The sequence below is a fragment of the Neolamprologus multifasciatus genome, chromosome 7 (genome assembly GCF_963576455.1).
Source record: "Neolamprologus multifasciatus chromosome 7, fNeoMul1.2, whole genome shotgun sequence".
NCBI classification, from domain to species: Eukaryota; Metazoa; Chordata; class Actinopteri; order Cichliformes; family Cichlidae; genus Neolamprologus; species Neolamprologus multifasciatus.
In genome coordinates this window covers 59,243,110-59,262,696 of record NC_140445.1, presented here as the reverse complement: position 1 = coordinate 59,262,696, position 19,587 = coordinate 59,243,110, and the positions used below count along the sequence as shown (strand labels likewise).

Sequence of the window (19,587 nt, the reverse complement as noted above, 5' to 3'; positions counted from 1 at the left end):
GATGATTTAAAGCCTTTTCGTAGAAAGAGCAAATAGTTTGTGCTCTGATATCAGTGCATCTTTATGCAGCTGATACACACACAGAAAATAAGCATTCAAATGTTCTAGAATTCATCTCATGGAACAATAAGTATCTTTTTATTATTATATATAATCAGCAGTGTACAGTTAATTTTTTAATATTTTTAACTGATTTTTGGACGATTGCAATTTTGTTTGATCACAATCAAAAACACGAGTGACTGAAGTCTTTCGGTAGAGAGAGCAGGATGTCTCCTGTTTGAATTCAATACGAGTGGACAGCTGGATGCTCGATGCAGCAGCTTTGTTGACGTTACCAGGGAGAGAGCAGCTTTAAGTCATATGATTTCCTCTTTAAAGTGAAGCCTTAATGCCACCAACTTGTCGTATGTGGCGTAACCACATACCCCCTACTCCCACGTGCACACACAACTCTATTGGGGCCTTTTCACTGAACAAAGCAGAGCACATCCGTTTGTGCGGGCAGAGTGTGTGAGAATGGGATGGGTGGAAAAGGGCTCTTTTTAGTGGCTGCACCTGTCCTATTTTACGAGGCACTAATAAGCAGATAACAGTCACTAGGCTGGGAAAAAAATGAGTGAGAGCCATTGAAATTAGGCTGAAATTAATTAGGTCCTCCTCTGAAGTCCTGACTTTGCGTGGCCAGCATCTAGAGCTTTGAGAGTTGAGTCAAAAATGAAGATTTCCCTGACCTTTCACCCAATCCAGCAGTTCTTTCCTTCCTGTTTGAGCCCGATTTGATGCTTACCCCTGTCCTAACTAAGCGTGGCCCTGTGTCCATCACCCTGTCCTGTGCGTCGCTGAGTGTCAGCAGTGGTGTCCACGCCTGCGCACTGCGAGGGAAAGTCCTTCTTTGCGCTCCATGGTGTGGTGAGTAATTCAGCCATAATCCGCCTTTCTCCTCTCCCCTCTTCTTTCCCCTCTCCTCTCCCCCTCTCCTGCGGTTCCATTCATATTCTAATCACAGCTTTCCCTTCTCCAGCTCTCAGGCACTCCATCAGAGCCCTCCCAGCCTCGGGTTTTGCACTTTTACTTCCCCCCCTTTGTGACCGTTCCCTCTTCTCAGAGGCATACCAAAAATAAGGTTGCAAAAAAAAAAAGAGGTGAGAACTCCACCAAAACATTCACACTGGTGCGGTTTCATCATGTATGGATGTGTGTTGCGCCGCAGCTCTGGAAAAGTTACCACAATAGTGCTTTGGGGGGTTTGAATGAGGAGTGAGGAGCAGCACAAATGCAGGCAACAAGTGTGTGAGGGATGTGAAGTGGGAGTTAAAACCAGAAGGAAAGGCAAGAGTGGTGGTTGTGTAGAGATGTATGTTTATTCGGAGCTCGGGGGTGTATAAAAACGTATTAAATGCCATAATGGAAGACGGGGAGGCCACAGTGTTAGGACTGCGTAGATCTAAGCCTCTTTTTTTTTTTTTTTTCGTTGGGAGGGAGCTTTTCTTATTCAAAACAGCCCCACAAAAGACTTCCAGTGAGCCTTGCCACATCCCCATCTGACTTGGGGCCATTCATCAGCCTTCCAAGCCTATCAATGACATGTCCCCATCAGGGCTCCTATAAAATCAGCCCCTTTCCCATGAAACATCAGCAAACATTTTGACGGGTCTGGCTTTCCCCCCGCTGGATTTCTGGAGTCTCTACCCCCCTGCCCCACACCCTCACCCCCTTCCTTTCCACCCTTATTCCCACCTCCCCTCCTCTCCTCCGCCAACACCACCCCTCTCTTGGGCGAACCTCAGATCCTCAACATCTCCTGTGACGGGCAGCGGTCACGGAAACACAGAGCTAGGCGAGGGGAGAGCCACTGAGGAGGGGGAAACGTGCGCTAAGCCATTTTCTTGGAGGAGTCAGTGTCGTTGATGGGAAGAGGATGCATTGCGGGCTGCTGGAGGAGCCTGACATGGATTCCACAGGTCAGTCCTGTTAAACTCTGCCTGCCTTGGATATGTTGAGGAAAACCAGCTTCTATTCACATTGTATGAGTTTTCTGCTGCGCTTATGCAAGTCTGGAACTTTCTCTGCAGGCATTCGGGTGAACTGTCCGGATGCTCATTAATTTTTTAAATTTCCAAAATTACTTACGAGGGAGTGTTTTTGGTCACACTCGCTTACGGGAAGATGCAGGAGACACTTGATTAGAGAAAAGCAGGAAATGGACCTTCAGTCTCCACAATTGGTTTCTTGCTGTTATTTTTTAAAGTCAAGCTAGAGAACTTGTAATTATGAGAGCAGCATTTAAAAACACAAGTGTACATCACAGTGCACCTGCTTTTTAAAAAGGTTATTTACTAGGTACAAAACTGCCGAATTTATTTTCTTATGGTAAGAAACTGAGTTTCTTATGGTAAAACGGAGTCCTCTCTGCAACTTTAATGACAAATCTAATTATACACACTTTCAGGCAATTTGTTGTTTTTTTTATGTGAGTCCTTAATTGTCATTTAGCATAGTTTTCAGGATGATGCAGTTTAGTCCCAAATGTGTGCTCATAAATGAGTGAACATCCATTTTCACTTGTTGATCAAATTTAATCCAATTATTTAGATCCCCAACTTATCTGTTCTTGTGGCAAATGAAGCTTGAGATCCGAGCCTCTGTGGAGAATTAGCTCCACTTCAGAAGATTCTCTTTTTCATTTCCAGGGTTTTTTTAAGCTAGAGAAAGAAGCCAGTGCAGACGGGAACTGATGAGACACGATGAGGACCTGGAAATGATGTAATTTCTGTGTGATGCTATTTACCATCTGTCAGTGCTACAGTGTTATAACACTGTTAAAGAGTAACCTATAAATATTTACGTACCAAAAATCCTTTCTCCTCTGGAGTTTTTAGGGGGGGTTTTTCTAGGCAGGATTTTAAGAGCAGTCACTCTTTTTTTTTCTTCTTTTTTTTTCTAGACAGGACGTGCTGAAGATTGAAGTATCCACTCTTCATCGAATCTTAACTTTTAAAAGTTTTTATTGTGTTCCTCGATGCCATGCTCAGACAGTGCCAGCAGCTGGTGCTGTGAATGTTGTCACTTGCAAATGAAAAAAGGTTCAATAACTTTAATGTGGAGGGATTTCCATTTGTTGCAGAGCCTAAAAGTTTGGTTTAGTTTTGCATAAATATGTCGGTGACTTTTTCCTGATCACATCTGAGTTTTTATGCTTATAATTCAGATTCTCTGTTTACGACATGCAGTTTAGCTCTAAACTTCCTGGTAGAGAAAAAGCTGCAGCTTAAAATCGAAGCAATTTTTACACCGAATTAAAGTAAAAGAATTTTGTAAATGCCTCTCATAAAAATAGAAGAATTTGAATTTTTCCACTCTACCCGGCTGTTTCTACATGAAAGCCTTGGTGTTTTGCTGCTGCTCGCTCACAGAAAGCACACCAGTTGAGCTATTTCTAAGTAGAAATTAAAACAGGACAATGGCTTCTATTCCCCCAGACTGCTTCAGTAATGTGCACAGGCTCTTTTAAGCAAGTGTGTATGCTCGTAGTCTCCTGAGAACAATGCTGGATTCCTGCCGTCCTGGTGAAAACATGTCAAATAGAGCCAGGGCTGCGCTGCTGCCCATACAATCGATTGTTGTCAGCTCACCCTGTCACATTAGCGACATTTAAAGTGTCCTGTATAGCCAGTGATTTGCAGTGTTTATGCAAATACAGCTTTGGCTCTGTTCCACTGCAGGATGACATTAGTCACATCACAAAAAGAGATTTTTAAATATGTGGGTTTTTTTTAGTTAAATTAAAAGTTAATTTAAAAAACAAAGAACAAAACAGAATGAAAGTGTAAACTAAACATTTTTTAAAACTTATTTGTCATTTTTTAATTTTTTAAAGTCATTTCTAAGAGCTGATCTTTGGTCTTTTTTATAGAGAGCTGGATTGAAAGATGCCTTAATGAGAGTGAGAGTAAGCGATACTCCAGCCACACGTCTCTGGGGAACATGTCCAATGATGAACGTAAGCAGGACCGACTGTACTTGCACTGAATCCTCTGTCTGCACGTAGCTTTTAAACCTCAGAAAATGTCATTTAGCCAGAGAACAAATGATAAGTGTATGTTTGTGCCACTCTTCTGTCATTTTGCTGTAATTACTTAATTAAGCCCTACGTGTGCTGTTTATTCCAGATGAAGAAAAAGAAAATAACAGAGCCTCAAAACCACATTCGACACCGGCTACGCTGGAATGGTAAGTTATTAAAAAATGTTTTCTTTTATCATTTAAAGAGAAAAGCTGCAACATGTCAAAACACAACAGCCTATTTAAAATATTAAATATATTCTCAAATTAATGTAAAACTGATGTAACCAGTCCTTTAAATCAGCCACTCATAAAAGAGTCTGTTCTATTCTTTTTAAAAATTAAATAATGTGCACATCAGAGCACTTTTTTCATTGTTTTAATCCTGTGTTGTCTTCATCCTGCAGATTCTGTTATTATTTTCAGTAAATTTGATTGATTTGGTTAATTTAAATTGTATATCTGCTTAGCAGCAACAAATAATTGCACCTGCATCCTCAACATGCACCACAATTCATTCATATCATGTATATATGCATGGAATACCAACTCCAATTGTGGCAAGTCTGTTTAAAATTAGAGAATTAAAAGAGAATAATTTTATACATCAAATATCCTGTAATAATAATGAACTTTTTTTTTACTTTTCAAAGTGAGTCTCTTTTTATTTTGTGTCATAAGTAAATTGTTGATTTAAACAGAAGAAACGCAGTCTAAAAATGTTATAATGTATAGTGTATGCTGTATTAGGAAATTATCAGCAAATAGTTCTTATGCAGCTAAGTAGTTAGGGTGTTGAATCAAGAGTAAATAAACTGTCCAGCATTAGTCATGCTGGTATATTTGTAATTAACAATTTTTTAACCTAAAATAATATATTGGGTCACGTGACTGATCACAGTTTGATTGTCAGAAGACTTAAATGTAGCTGTTTTACCGCAAAGCAGTAAAAATGGATCCAATTCAAAAAACAGTTTCTAAGTAAATGAACATTTATCTTAGTTCTCACTCAGCTTCACTGAAACAGCCAATCAGCCAAGTCTTTTAATACAGAGGTCTACATGCAGTACCCAGACACATACAGTACGGTATGGCATATTACCCAGCATTAAAGTGCATTTAACAGGTAATTATTTGGAGTAATAAATGAGGTCTCAGAAGCTTGGAAAACCATGGGAAACATTTTTTAATGTTTCAGGCTAATAATGAAACTTTTGTTCTGTAAATAATAATAAAAGTAATTGCAGCAGTTTCAGGATTTAACGTGTAGTTCAACCTTTTGAAAGGTCAAATTTACTTGTACTTAATCAGTCTGTTGCGTCTTAATGGTGTTGTTTTATACAAAGTGGAAATAGTGCTTTCTTCTTCTGATTGTTGTTAATGAGTTACAGACATCACATTTAAGCGATTTGTTTGACAGCTGCACCAAAAACAGGATTTCTTAGGGACAGTTTTTACAAACGTGAAAAAAAAATCAGGCTGGCATTGTTACCGACATTCATACCACATTCATACCGCTCTTTTTGCGTAATTCCTGCGTCCTCTGTAAACACATAGAAGATTAGCAATTAAGTGCTAATCTTATTGGTTAATTTAAAAATCTTTTCTAGATTAAAGAGAATAATACTGGGGCTGTCAAAAACTCCACTGCAATATAAAAGTGAACTAAAAAAAGGTGAACTACAAACAGAAAACAATAAAAACTACTAATTGTGATGCCGGTGTACCTCAAGGCTTAGTTTTAGGTTGTTTTGTATTTATTGTATTACCTTTTCTTAAGTTGTTAGATTTACACTAATAATATGAGGGATGAAATGTAGAAATGCACATGAGTTGTGATGTGTATTTCTTAAAAGTGAGTGACACATTCAAATATTTGAGTTTGGAAAAGCACCGCTGAAGTATTGAAGTCATTGCTTTGTTGAGCCACTGGGGGCAGAATACTTGAAAGCGGCTCTGAAATGCTAATTACGTCAGAAGTGTTCATGTCTCCTGTGTTGGCAAACAGTTAAGAGCACAAATGCTGCTTGTGTAAATAAGGGCAAATATTTCAATGTGAATCATTTAGAAATTATGACACGCTCATTGTCGACGATCAAAGATTGATGAAATATGACGTCCAGTATTGGGAACACCGATAAACAGCTGTTCTGCTTTAATGTGAATTTGTTCGCTGCAGCTGTTAGTGAGACGAGGTTGCAGGAAAAATGGATGTTGCAACTCCCGAGGGAGTAGTGTTGTCTTTGTTGATGTCTGCGTTGTCATGCCTTGCGTGACAACCCAATGCATGACTGTTCCATGAAACAGTTAGGGCTGCTGGGATGCAACAGACAGTTTGCTTTGTAATAAACACTGCTATAAGAAAATACAGTGTTAAATCTCTGCAATAATGCATTACACTGGAAGTAAGATAACGATTACCTTGATGTAGCTGTTTAATTTATATTGTGTCCCACTTCTTTCTTCTCATCTTTGAAATGTATTTGAGGCGGTACCCTAATGGCATATCTGCTTTAATCTGTCCTCTTAATAACATAAACTCTGACATCGTGCAGTTTAATATCAGATCACGCTAATTTTTAAACGCCCTGTTCGTCGTAAAACCATACACGAGCTTCCAAATGTCCACCTGACATTTCCCCCTTTGTCATTCACAGGCTAGAAGAAAACTACGAGATAGCCGAAGGTGTGTGCATCCCCCGAAGTGCCCTCTATATGCATTACCTAGACTTCAGCGAAAAGCACGACACGCAGCCTGTGAACGCAGCCAGCTTTGGAAAGGTGAAATGCAAACTTGAGTAGTGATGAAGATCAGACAGTGCAGAGAGTCAACAGTTACATCTATTGTAGCTCTAGAAGGAGTGTTTAATTTGTGAAATGCCTTTTCACTATTATTACTACTTTCTTTTAGTTTTCAGTGTTTTTAATATTCAGGTACTAAGTTAAAACTTATAGCTGATGTTGCAGATGCACCACAAATCGAGGCGGTCTTCTGCTCAGTCAGCCGCGAGCGTTACGCTGGGGCCGTTGCACGCCTGGGTCGGTTTTTGTGCGGCTGTGTTGAAGTTATATCAGATCAAAACTCAGTGTGAAGCAAAGCTCTCGCTGAACACATAATCTAGAGCCAAAGGAGATGTGCTTTGGTCTGTTCCCACAACCCCAAGAAGTTCCTCAGCCTTCCTACCCCCAGCCATCCCCTGTACCCTGGACTCCAGCCCCAACCCCCAACTCGGGCCTACCCCCGCCCCTCCACAGCTCCTGTCGGAAGATATTGAAAAAGAGAAGGGGCCTGGATTAATGTGTAATTAAAGGAAATTTGGAAGGGTGAGATGTTGCGGAATGTTAGATCAGTGGCTGGAGCAGTGTGGGGTGTCCTTTAGGAAGGCTTCATTGATTCAGGACAAAAAAACGAGAGAGGGCCCGGACTGCCTCCCTGTCTGCTCATTTATCAAGCGGGGCCTGACAGAAACTTCACAGCTTGGCCTCTTTTTTCATCCCACACAATGGAGAGCTACACTGTTTGCTAAAGTTTCTGCACCAGGAGCTGGACCGAGGAGCCAATCTCTTTGGACAAAAAAAAAAGAGAGAAAGAGAAAGAGAGAGGAAAGGTGGAAAGGAGGGAGTGGAAAAGGAAAAGAGGGAGAGAAGGAGTCAGGATGGGTGGGTGGAAAGATGCAGGGAGGCTGTAGATATGGGGGTAAGGGAGGGGGAGTAATACCCATGGATGTCATAAATACATAGACTCTGGAAGCTTTTCTTCTGCACGGCGCTCCCTGTGGATATGACTACAAGACCAACTTTATTAAACACTCTCTCACCAAGAGCTAAAAATGAAGTGCAGCGTATTCTGTTGACTTCTGCGTGCTGTAAAGCCATATTATACAATAATAACAAGTAAAATACACACACCTGCTATAGAGGTGCTTCCTTATGTCGCCTCTTTACACCATCTTTTCTTTTTCTTCCGGTTTTATCCAACGCAGACAAAAACACATATAAATATTTTGAATCTATACTTGCTAACAGTATTTCTCTCACAATAAACAGATCATAAGGCAGCAGTTTCCAGCACTGACTACCAGACGACTGGGAACAAGAGGGCAGTCAAAGTAAGATGTTTCAGGGTTTTTATGTTAGAGAAGCTGAGTCAGTTCCTCAGTTTAAAAACATTTAAAAACCACATGTTTAGACTGCATTTTGTGCTTTGCTGACATCTTATGTTCCTGTAGTTTTCCTTTTTAAAAAATATTTTTTTTGTCATGTTCTTCCTACACTGCAACCTGTAATGATTCGTTCACATGCTTTTTTTAATTAGTGGATATATTTATTTGTAAATTGTCTTTGAAAAGCAATATGAAAGAACTTATTGCTTTTCTGATAACGTACTTTTGGAAATATTCACCTAAAAAATAAAAAACAAAAGACATGTATTCAAAAAGCAAAATTTAAATAATCAATAAAAGAAATTAAATCACACTTTCACTAGTATTATTATTATTATTATTTTGCAAATAATATATATTTAAAAAATACATTATAATTTTCAAACAATATTTTATTTTATTATATATCAGCCAAGTGATCCTCAAACGTCCTTGCCATTGATCTGTCCGTCGTCTCTGCTCCTCAGGTATCACTACTATGGAATAGCGGTGAAGGAGACCTCCCAGTATTATGACGTGATGTACTCCAAAAAGGGAGCGGCGTGGGTGAACGAGACGGGGAAGAAAGAGGCCACGAAGCAGACAGTGGCGTATTCACCGCGCTCCAAACTGGGGACGCTCCTGCCAGAGTTTCCAAATGTCAAAGACCTAAATTTGCCTGCCAGCCTGCCAGAAGAAAGGGTAAACAGGAGTTTTAAAAGTCCATCCTTCCAGCGCCCCCCTCAGCCCCCTCCTCCCTTCGCCGTTGCTTGCCATCTCACCAGCTCTGCGCCCCCTCTGGCTCTTTTATCTGCCCCGGGAGCTTCAGTGGGTTTGCGTTTAGAGAAGGACCTTGAGGATTTATATGCTGGCTCCTCTCTAACTCTTAATCTTTTGGGGGAGATAATAAGATCTAGCAGTGGACAAAAGGACAGGCACTAGCTGTCCGGCTTTTAAAGGGGGGCCATGATTTTAAATGGTTTGTGTTTTGCTGATCTCTAAAGCTCGTTTTATATTACTCCGCTCAAGCCTAGGCCTGTAACATCTATTTATTGGCTCCCATGCTTTGTTCAAGATTTATCTTCTTGTTTTTGCAGCATTTTTTTTTTCCCAAAGAGAAAAAAAAGCTATTAAGTTTGTTATGCAATTAGATTAATACCCTGCTGTTGCCCACAGGTGTCAACCTTCATCATGATGTACAGAACACACTGTCAGAGGATACTGGACACCGTTATTCGGGCCAACTTTGATGAGGCGAGTCCTTTTCTGTTTAAAATGACCACTTTAGAGTCTGTTTGAGCACATTTGGTGTTTGCCGATTGTATGTTTGTAATATCGCGTCGTGTGCAACGGCCACAGGTCCAGAGCTTCCTGCTGCACTTCTGGCAGGGCATGCCGCCCCACATGCTTCCTGTCCTCGGCTCCCCCACGGTGGTGAACATCGTCGGTGTCTGTGACTCCATCCTCTACAAGGCCATCTCAGGGGTGCTGATGCCCACCGTCCTCCAAGCACTGCCTGATAGGTGAGTGTCTCTCTACTGCAGCTCAGAGTTCACAGTAATATCCTGATTTAACCTCTCATCTTGTGGTTTTAATATCTTGTGCACAGCTTATGCAGCTACACTTTTACAGTGTGTGTCTTGTAGGGTCACGTCATTCCAACTCTGATGATTTGCAGGCACATCTTCAGTTTTAAAGTTATCAGCTGTTTGGAAACACAATTAATTTATTTAGCGTGATGTGTAAAGGCGGGGTGGCTCGTTTTCTAAAGCCTCAAAGTTTCAAGTAAAGTCTCATCTGGAAGACAAAACAAGAAAGACGTGCTGAGAAAATTAAATTTGAGGCAGAGTCTTTTGTGAAAACACGAACTAAACAGTCTTACTGAGGATCAGTGCTCAATCCTGAGCTCCGAAATGGTTTTGAACTCATGGTCCGCTCTTTATGTTTTGTTTTTATGGCCCTAACAGTTAATTAGTTCTTTAGTTGTGACCCTTATTAAATAAAATCACGTGTTTTGTCTCAGGTACTAAATCTGCTTCATTTTCTCCTCATCTGCACAGTTTAACTCAGGTCATTCGAAAATTTGCCAAACAGCTCGATGAGTGGCTTAAAATAGCACTTCATGACCTTCCAGAAAACCTGAGGAATATCAAATTTGAACGTAAGCATAAAATATGCCAAAGTGATTGTTTGCTTCTTAAGCACGTGTGGATTTTATAGGGTAACTTCTCAGGGATTTATTGTATTTTCTTCTCCTTTTGTATTTCAGTATCGAGGAGATTTTCTCAGATCCTAAAGCGGCAAACATCACTAAACCATCTATGTCAGGTGCCTATCGTGGTCTGAATGTTTTTTAATAAAATCCATATGAAAGAACAAAGCTGATAAGGGATGTGGGTATGCTTAGATTTGTCATATTGTTGACTTATCTGTCCCAAGGCATCGCGGACTGTGATAAACAGCGCCGACATCACCTTTCAAATGCTGGAGGACTGGAGGAACGTGGACTTGAACAGCATCACCAAGCAGACACTTTACACCATGGAGGACTCGCAGGAGGAGCACAGGCAGCTTATTATCCACTGTAAGTCACCCTGACTCACCCGGACGGGCACTTTACTATGACGTGAACGACTCGCCGGGGAACGGTCATTCCCACGGCCGGCAGAGTCAGAGCGTTAATGACGGAGAGCAAAAGGTTAAACAAGTTCAATCTGCTCTCAAACACCCTGCGGAGCATCTCCAATTCCCTGCACCCTCGCGCCTCTGCATTGGCCCGGAAGGGGTCAGAGGTCACACATACGTAGAAGCTGCTGTGTGAAGGTGAAGGTGCTGTTTGTGTTCTATGTAACGCTCTCTTCTCTCACAGTGTATCAGGAGTTTGATCGTCTGCTGGAGGAGCAGTCGCCGATCGAGGCTTACATCGAGTGGCTGGACTCGATGGTGGATCGCTGCGTCGTCAAGGTCAGACAGCTAACAGACATTATCCCCTGTTTTTGTGTGGTTGTTTAGACACTTCAGTGTAAGCTGCACAGGTGAAAAGTGCATATTTCTTTATAATCCTCCCCTCACTGAGACACCTGTGGCTGAAAGCCCTCTTCCCTCTCTTCCCTGCAACTCTCTCTTAAACCGAGTCACTTAGGTTGCGATCCTCCCAGTTAATGATGTCTTCAAGCTTCCCATTTGCGTCCATTATGTGCCAGATATTGCCTTGTAAAATTTCCGTCTCCCCGGCAACGTCTTGGACTGCTCAGACAATAGTTCAATGGGAAGGCGTGTCCCCGGGGGCAAATTAAATAGTTGACTTGTTGACATGTTTTTCGTTCCTGAGGGTTAAGCCCCAATACGGACCCGGAGGTTAATTCTACCCCGGCGTCCCCACCCTTCCCCCCTCTTTTCTCATGGAAATGTTCTCTCTAGGTGGCGGGGAAGAGGCCCGGGAGCCTGAAGAAGGTGGCCCAGCAGTTCCTGCTTATGTGGTCGTGTTTTGGTACCAGAGTCATCCGGGATATGACCCTGCACAGCGCGCCCAGCTTCGGTGAGCTCCTCCTGCTTTTCATGCAACAGAAGACACACAGAGTTGACAGTCGTTTTATTTACTGTGTCATCCATGTAAACTGCTGAAAATAGCTCCGCTAATAATATCATTAGTGAAATTTGAGTATAGGTTTAGAGTTTTCCTCACTTGCTCATGATTTTCACATTTAAAAGCTAATATGAGCCAAATCAAACTGATATAAAGAGATGAAATGTCTCTTAATTGGAGCTAAATGCTCATTTAATGATTCCTCTGCTTGCTTAGCTTCGACTTTGAGACGAGGAGAGAGTAGGCACGAGTGAAATGGCTGCTGCTTTAACAGCTTACTGTTTGCGGTAAGCGACAAGCAGTAAAAATTTAAGAAAAGAAAATGGCTTTTCTTTCCCCTCCTCTGTCCCTGTCTGTGAATATCAAAGACACAGCTGGTTGCAGTGTTTTGATAAAGCAGGTCTCTGTGCACAAACAGCTAATTAACAAAGGTCGCCCCTCCCCTCTCCCCGATGCGTTTGCCTGTCTTTTCCCATTTTATGACCGGTCAGTGTTACACCCGGCTCCCCTCAATGGCCACAAGTGTTTATTATGCACACGGCGGCGGCAGAAGCGGCCGGCACAATGACACAATTGTGACACTCCCTCACATGCTCATCTTTCGTGCGACCCCCGGGGTCAGCTGACATATTTCTGGCACTGACTCGGTACACGGAAACAAGCGCGCTCGCTCCTTTTTAATAACAGCGGCCCTCCTGTCATGCCTGCAGGATGTGATGTCATCATCTCAATGGTTGTAATCAGTTAAATGCTGGACAGATGTTTGTTTGGTTTCAGCGACTCACTGGAACTGTGCCACTCTAACTCCAGATAAACGCTTCTACTATCTGATTGTGCTTTCTTGTATACGTCTGCAGGCTCCTTCCACCTGATCCATCTCATGTTTGACGACTACGTGCTTTACCTGCTGGAGTCCCTGCACTGCCAGGAGAGAGCCAACGACCTCATGAGGGCCATGAAAGGCGAGGGCAGCACAGGTGAGCGCTCCAGCTGTAGGTGCGGTTGGTAACCAGCAGCACAGCTGTTTGGTAACGTGACTACATCAGTGGACATTTCCAACACCCTGAACTTAACTCTGACTGTTTGGATGATCCATAATCCTTGATGGCAAAAATCTTCCTTCAGCTAAATGATAGAAAAGCTGAAGTTGGCTTACTTTCCTCCGATTCCAATCTCTACAAATACCCAAATAAAGGCACGCACGTTTTTGTATACAGATCTCTGACTTTTAACAATCAGATCAGTGGTGTTTTTAGTTTATGCCACACCTACATCACCTCTCAGTGATGCACCTCTTCAACTTCCTCTGTAAAGGATCGTCCAATTTCACTTTTTCTCGATTCCAGATGCTTTAAAACACAGTTGGTGCACATAAAAGACAGCACGTCGCTCCTGTTTTAGCTCAGTTTCTACCTCCGAAACAGAGTTGATTTGAAATGGTTTTCATTTGGTTTTAAAGCCCTCCAGGTCAGGCCTTTGCTGTTCTTGTCCCCAGGCTCTCCAGTAGTCTGCCATCCCACATAAATCCTCTCCAACCAACGTTTTCATGATCTTTTATTGTTGTTTCTAATATCAGGTTTAAGTTACAGATGTTTAATTTTACACTATTTAATTTATTTGTCATATTTTGGTCATTAGTGTCATTTTTTTTTTTTACTTTATTATTGGAGACATGGAATATAAATGCACCTGCCTGGAAAGCACTCTGGTTCTTTTAAATGTTCTACATAAATACAATTAACTTGAATTTAAAAAATCTGTTGAATATCTGTTAAATGGAAAAATAACTGTTTTATTTATTTATTATTCTTAACTTCCAGCGTTGTTGATTTGTTTTATGTGAGAGCCACTTTTGGGTCGTTTATTATGTATTATACTTTTTTTTTTAAACAAATGAGAATAAATTAATTTAACACTTGTTAGTCAACGCTCAACATTATTATCAAGTAATATAAGGAAGCTTGTTTTCACAACTGGAAAAAAAGAAATTGTTATCATCCATAAGTAAAAATTTCCATCTATTATCTCAAAATTTTTTACTTATTCTCAAGTTTGACTCAAGAAGTTGAACTTGAAATTTTGACATAGCTCTGCCTGGAAACCTACGTTTGCGCGTATCCAGGGAGATTTGCGCCCTAAATGTTGTGGTGACTGTCCAGAAAAGCCTCCGAAACACCAGCAGAGGTAGTTTATTCTTAGCTGTCCAGGAATTTACTGTTGTAAGGTGTTCCTGTTCATTTCTCTCAATTTTAAATGTTTTTTTAATCTTATATATTATAGAATAAAATGTATACACTTGTTTGCAGTGACCTTGTAGTGATGAATCATTTAGAATGAGCCTGTTTTCTGCCACACAAAAAGACTTAGTTGTCTAACTGCAGATTTGTTCTGGCTCTTTAACACAGCACCCCTCTTTGCATTGAACTGTCTAACCGCCTGTTTCCTCCCGACACCTTCAGCAGAGAGAGAGGAAGAATTTACGCTGACAGAAACCGCCCCCACCTCGCCGTCTCCGGGATCCTACTCTCCCGCTCGGTCAGTCCACTCTGTGGGCGTCTCCTCGGCCAGCTCCCCCACAGCAGCCGTGTCCCCGGAGTACACCGGAGTACCTGCCACGACAGGTGAGACAGGACTCGCGTACAAAAAGCCCCGAATAAGCAGAGTTTAACGTAGTTCCTCTGCGCCAAAGCGTCTGTCTCTGTGTCCATATATGTGTCTACCAGGCGCTGTTCAGTCATATACCTGGTCCCTTACATACACAGTGACAACAGCAGGCGGAGCCGCTCCAGAGGCCGGGCAGCAGCTGTCCTGTATGAGGAGCAGCGCTCCCGTACCCCCTCCATCTTCTGCCCACAGGATGCCAGTCTACAGGGAGGAGCACGGGTGATTACTAGATTATTGATCATTGCAGTATTAAAATACATTCTCAATTTATTTTTTGGATTTATTATATTTACTAAATTTCGACTCTATTTTAGGTATACTGGTAGCTACAACTATGGCAGTTACGCCAACCAGCATCCTCACTCCATCCAGAGCCAGTACCCGAGTTTGGCCCATGAGCCGACAATCCCAGCCCCGCTGCACTACTCCGCCTACCACCGTACATCTGCACAGGTCAGGCTCTGATGCTCGGGGATGGGGTTTGGTAGCAGATCAGATTAATTCAAATTGGTTTATTCAGGTTTTATATTAATGTAAGGACCTGTTAATGCTACATAATAAAAGTATTAGGTTTTAATAATGAAAGAAAGTAAATGAAACACTTGGGAAGACATTTGTTAGATTCCAAAGATTAAAAAAAAAACCCTCTGACTGTTTGGATGATCTGAAATCCTGGATTGCATCTATGCAGTAATAGGACACTTTTAGATTTTCACAGCGTGGAGTTTAAAACAATGATTTAAACTGTATAAAGTAACTCAAGTAAAGTAGCTAAGTAAGTCATAAGTATCAGTATGAAAATACTGGGGTTTAATACCTTGTGTGAATGTGTGATGCCTAACTGCTACTTAAACTTTATGCATTATATGAGGCTGATACTACGTGTTAAAAAATATGTAGAATCTGATAAACTAAATGTGAGGATGAACTGACATCAGCATCTGAGTTGTCCTTTTAGGGGAATAAATAGATTTAAATATGACGCTATTTAAAAAAGAAAAAAGAAAAGAAAAGAAAGGTTATTAGAATGAGATGGAGCCGCTGATGTTACCGAGTGAGTTTTACTCTTTTGGTGGCAATTTCCTGTCAAGGGTCCTCCAGCCTCTGCTGCCTTTATAGAGGGAGGAGATCAGCTGGGCCTCAGCGCTCGCAGTGTTTCTAAAAGTCCCTGAATCACCCTCTCCACACAGCGGAAGCAGACAGTGAAAGGTGGCTCGGCCGGGGCCAAGAGGGGGCCTTGCTCTGTTACTTCTCTTTCCAGCTCTCAATAGTCTCTTCATCTGTCTGAGCCAGTGGCCACGGAGCAGGGCAAGGGGGCGTTTATTAAAATATTGTTATTCAATGGTCTCTTTTCTGCTTGTGAACAAGAGGCAGCTGAGCCGCCTGTTCTGCACTGACTGTCTTTTTCCATGCCGTGATCCCTCATAATGGCTTCGACTGTCGTGTTTATATTTAGTTAAAAAAAGGGGAAAGGGTCTACTTCCACATTTTTTTTTTTTTTAGCCCCGTCTGAGCTTAAATAGGGCACAATGCCTGCACTTTGTCACTGCGAGAGGTTGGACATGGAGCTGAAACGGTCTGAAAACTTTGCCGGATCCCCATCTGTCCAAAATATTTTTGTCAACAGGCAGATTTGGTCTGTTTGAGGTCAGTCACCACAGGCAACAGATCACACACACACACATGCACGCACACACAAGGAGGGAGAGAGAAAAAGCACTTTTTTGGGTGAAACCCTCATTTTCTTAAGTGGCTTCATTTTCTATTTTGACCACTGTGCCACAACTTGTGAAGCAATTTCCCATGACAGGAAATTACCAGCAGCAGGGTCAGTTCAAACCCAATATTTTATGCTTAATACAGGATCAAATGAGATATCGGCCGGGTCGTGGTCACCTTTCAGGACCACGAGAATTTTAAGGTTCGTATCACTCTGGCAGCGCAGAGAGGGCAGCATTTAAATGACTTGCTGTCAGGAAGAGAGTTAGATCAGGTATCCTAACATAAAGGATGGAAACAGATAAAATCCACGCAACAGCTCCTCTAAAGCTCGCCATCACTTGGGGATGACTGGTATAGTTTACGAGTTAGAAGATTGGTGGTCTTCTTCAGGCCTTGGACAAGATACCAAACCCTGAGTTGCCCTCGATGGTTCCAGCGAAGAGTGACTAACTACAAAAAGGCTCTTTGAATAGCAGTCAAAGCCGAACAGCACCATATAAGTACTGCTCCATCTTCTACTTAACTTATCCCCCTTCTTTTCCTCTCCACAGTACCAGCTCAACAGCCAGATGTCCCGAATGGAGCCGTGCCTGATGGGCAGCACTCCTCGGTTGCACCCAACACCTGTTGCCCCCCGGTGGCCAGATGTGTCACCAGGTAACAGCTGTTACACCAGCCCGCCTATGCATTCGTCCCGCTATACCACCTCTGGGGATATGTACTCACCCCTGGGCCCACGCAGGAACTCAGAGTACGAACACTCGCAACATTTCCCCGGCTTTGCCTACATCAACGGGGAGGCCACCACCGGCTGGGCCAAATAGCCTTAAATCTGAGAGCTGCGAACACTTTCCAATCAAGCGCATGAAAAAAAAAAAGGGAACGGAGAGTAAAATGCGCCAGCGTAAGGTAAAACGAATCACGGCGTGGATGTTCTGACAATTTTAAAACACGCATTACATCAATCGCATCCAATGATTGGCTGCAACTTGTGGGGAGGTTTATTAAAGTTTCTTCAGCAGTCGACAGAAGAAAAACAAAATAACATTGCAGCAAAATCATTTTGAGAGTGCAATGCTGCTGCCAAGCTGTGCCTTCGATTTAAGGAATGTACACCTCTGCCAGAGTTTCCCTCATCCACGAGGTCGGGCGCACACGCGGTCCCACCAACCCGCCCGCCCCTCCGTCAGTGATGTCCAGCGACTGACGGCTCTGCGTGCTCTAAGCTGTACAATCTCAGTCTCCTCTTGTTGCTCAGCAGTATCCTGTCGTGAGCCCTCTGCAGCAGATGCTTGCACTGCAGCTCGATGATGATGATGATGGACTGCACTGCCTTAACATTCTCCTGGGATACTTAACATCACAGGTGACCGATATAAACTCAAGAAAGACCTTGATGGGTGTGTTAAGGTTTCTTCATCTTGGATACTTTTTTTTTTAAAATGATGAACAATGTGACTTAGAAAGAAAAAAAAGTGTATTCTGTCGCAAGCCTTTCTGCTGTTTTTCTGTGACTATATATCTATACACACACACACACACAAACACACACACACATATATAAATATATATATAGTATGTATTTTCTGTAACTTTGTAACATGGTGTATCCTTTATTTTCTATGTTACAATTGGTACTTTGTTCTCTGTTTTGTATCGCTAGTAAAGACGCATTAACCTAGGGTTGTGTGTTCTATATAATGCACTCAAAGCTACTGAGGACCTATTACCCTATGGGTATTTATAAAAAGGGAAAAATATCAAAGTGTACAGTAACATGAAGTCTAGTCACTTTTCTGTAAATAAAAGCACTGGAAACCATCCGTGGTGACTGTTAGACTATCACAGTTAAAACTGGTGTGTATGTGTGAAATATGTTGACACATAAATTTAAAACCGTGAGACATTCTTGTCAAATGTCTTCTTTTTTTTAATCTCTTTTTTTCTGGAGGGAAGGGGGGTGGGGGGTGTCTATGCATTGTGGTACCTACTGAACGATCACAGCATCAGCGCTGGAGTAAAGTCTCGAGTTAGCCTTTTTCTAAACTGTTTTACATCGTATTCATTTAAATTAAATCATCTACTGCCCAAATACATTAATCCTGTAACTGCTATTGTGTTGTTTTTGAAATTCCCTCATTCCACTTTATCCATATGTCACATTTCTAATCCGTGTGCTGCTGAAGAAGTAGAAATGTTTCCTGAATTGGATATTCCTTCTCGCTGTCCATGCACCGACACAGTGGGGGGCTGGGCGAGTAGCAGAAAGGCCACACTGCAGAATGGGTTACATTTCTAAGGACTGAATGTCCCTGCTGTGCTGGGGTCATTGCACTTCAGTCCCGTAACCTTTGACCTCTGACCCCTGTCCAGTTTGTATTTATTAGGGCGTAGATCCTCTGTGTTATATCTGATTCCCAACAAGAAACTTTGAATAAAGAAAACTTCTTTAAAGACACAAAAACAAAAAAAAACCCAAATATAAATATATATATATCATCGATTTAATCAGCTGACCTGAGTGTCAATATCAATATCCGCTGGAAATTTCAGACTGAGATCTGCGATCCTATCAGCTGTGAGAAATGTGCTGCCACAGGAGGTTTCATCTTTGATATCACCAAAGCACCACTTACAGTTATTATAGCAACCACATCCCTTTTTGTTTTTAGAAATACATGAAAATTAGTTCCTTGCATAAACCACATTAGACTTCTTATGCAGTCCAACAGTTTGTGTGAAACTCAATCGGGAATACTGTATTATAATTAGAAAAAAACAGCTAATGAGGAGAGAAAACATTGAGTCTATGGAGCCGATGCTGGAGACAAAGCATGCTTTAAACTGAGGTGCACAGTCGCAAAGCAACACAGGCTACACATAATAATAAAGAAATATAATTTTAAAAAGAAACAAACACAGTTGCCAGGCACTTTACTGAGTACGCCTGTTCAACTGCTTGTTAAATGCCTGGTTGTTGGTGCCAGATAGCGCTGGTAAGAGTGTTTCAGAAACAGATTATCTGCTGAGAAAACCACACAACCATCTCTTAGGTGTGGAGAAAATGGTCCAAAAGTTTGAAAATAACGATCAGCAGTTCTCTGAGTGAAAATGTTTTGATTGCATCAGAGGTCAGACTGCTTCAAGTTACATGAAAGCAACAGTACTCAAATAAACACTCTTTTAAATCAGGGTATGCAGAAAAGCATCTTCTGCATACTAGGGGCGACATCAGCAGAAGACCACTGATGCCACTCCTGTGAGCTACAAACAGGAAACTGAGACTACAGATGACATGGGCTCACAAAATTTGGATGATAGAGGACTGAAAAAAATGTTGGCTCATCTGATGAGTCTTGATTTCTGCAGCAAAATATGGATGGTAGCATCAGACTCTGGTGTATTCAA

At 41.8% G+C, this 19,587-nt stretch overlaps 1 protein-coding gene across 3 annotated transcripts; it reads left to right on the top strand.

The window, feature by feature from the left end:
* The first annotated feature begins 1,823 nt into the window (after positions 1-1,823).
* On the top strand, positions 1,824-17,614 carry rfx4 (regulatory factor X, 4). Of its 3 annotated transcripts, none has more exons than XM_085168012.1 (18): positions 1,824-1,964; positions 3,917-4,003; positions 4,173-4,233; positions 6,723-6,846; positions 8,113-8,174; positions 8,696-8,909; positions 9,384-9,461; positions 9,567-9,730; positions 10,268-10,368; positions 10,477-10,535; positions 10,647-10,791; positions 11,077-11,171; positions 11,628-11,745; positions 12,651-12,770; positions 14,256-14,414; positions 14,517-14,676; positions 14,772-14,910; positions 16,731-17,614. In XM_085168012.1, exons 1-18 carry the CDS (start codon positions 1,922-1,924, stop codon positions 17,001-17,003), a joined length of 2,202 nt encoding a protein of 733 aa, XP_085024138.1. In that variant the 5' UTR covers positions 1,824-1,921; the 3' UTR covers positions 17,004-17,614. The 3 variants fall into 3 exon arrangements, with proteins under 3 accessions (XP_085024138.1, XP_085024139.1, XP_085024137.1); XM_085168013.1 differs by having other exon boundaries at positions 14,253-14,414; positions 14,556-14,676; XM_085168011.1 differs by having other exon boundaries at positions 14,253-14,414.
* The last annotated feature ends 1,973 nt before the right edge of the window (positions 17,615-19,587 follow it).

Bases quoted from the DNA above. Each gene is read 5' to 3' on its own strand.
- rfx4 (XM_085168011.1), top strand. From the start codon at position 1,922: ATGCATTGCGGGCTGCTGGAGGAGCCTGACATGGATTCCACAG. The intron at 1,965-3,916 runs GTCAGTCCTGTT...TCTTTTTTATAG, and splicing joins GCCTGACATGGATTCCACAG to AGAGCTGGATTGAAAGATGC. The intron at 10,369-10,476 runs GTAAGCATAAAA...TTTGTATTTCAG, and splicing joins GAGGAATATCAAATTTGAAC to TATCGAGGAGATTTTCTCAG.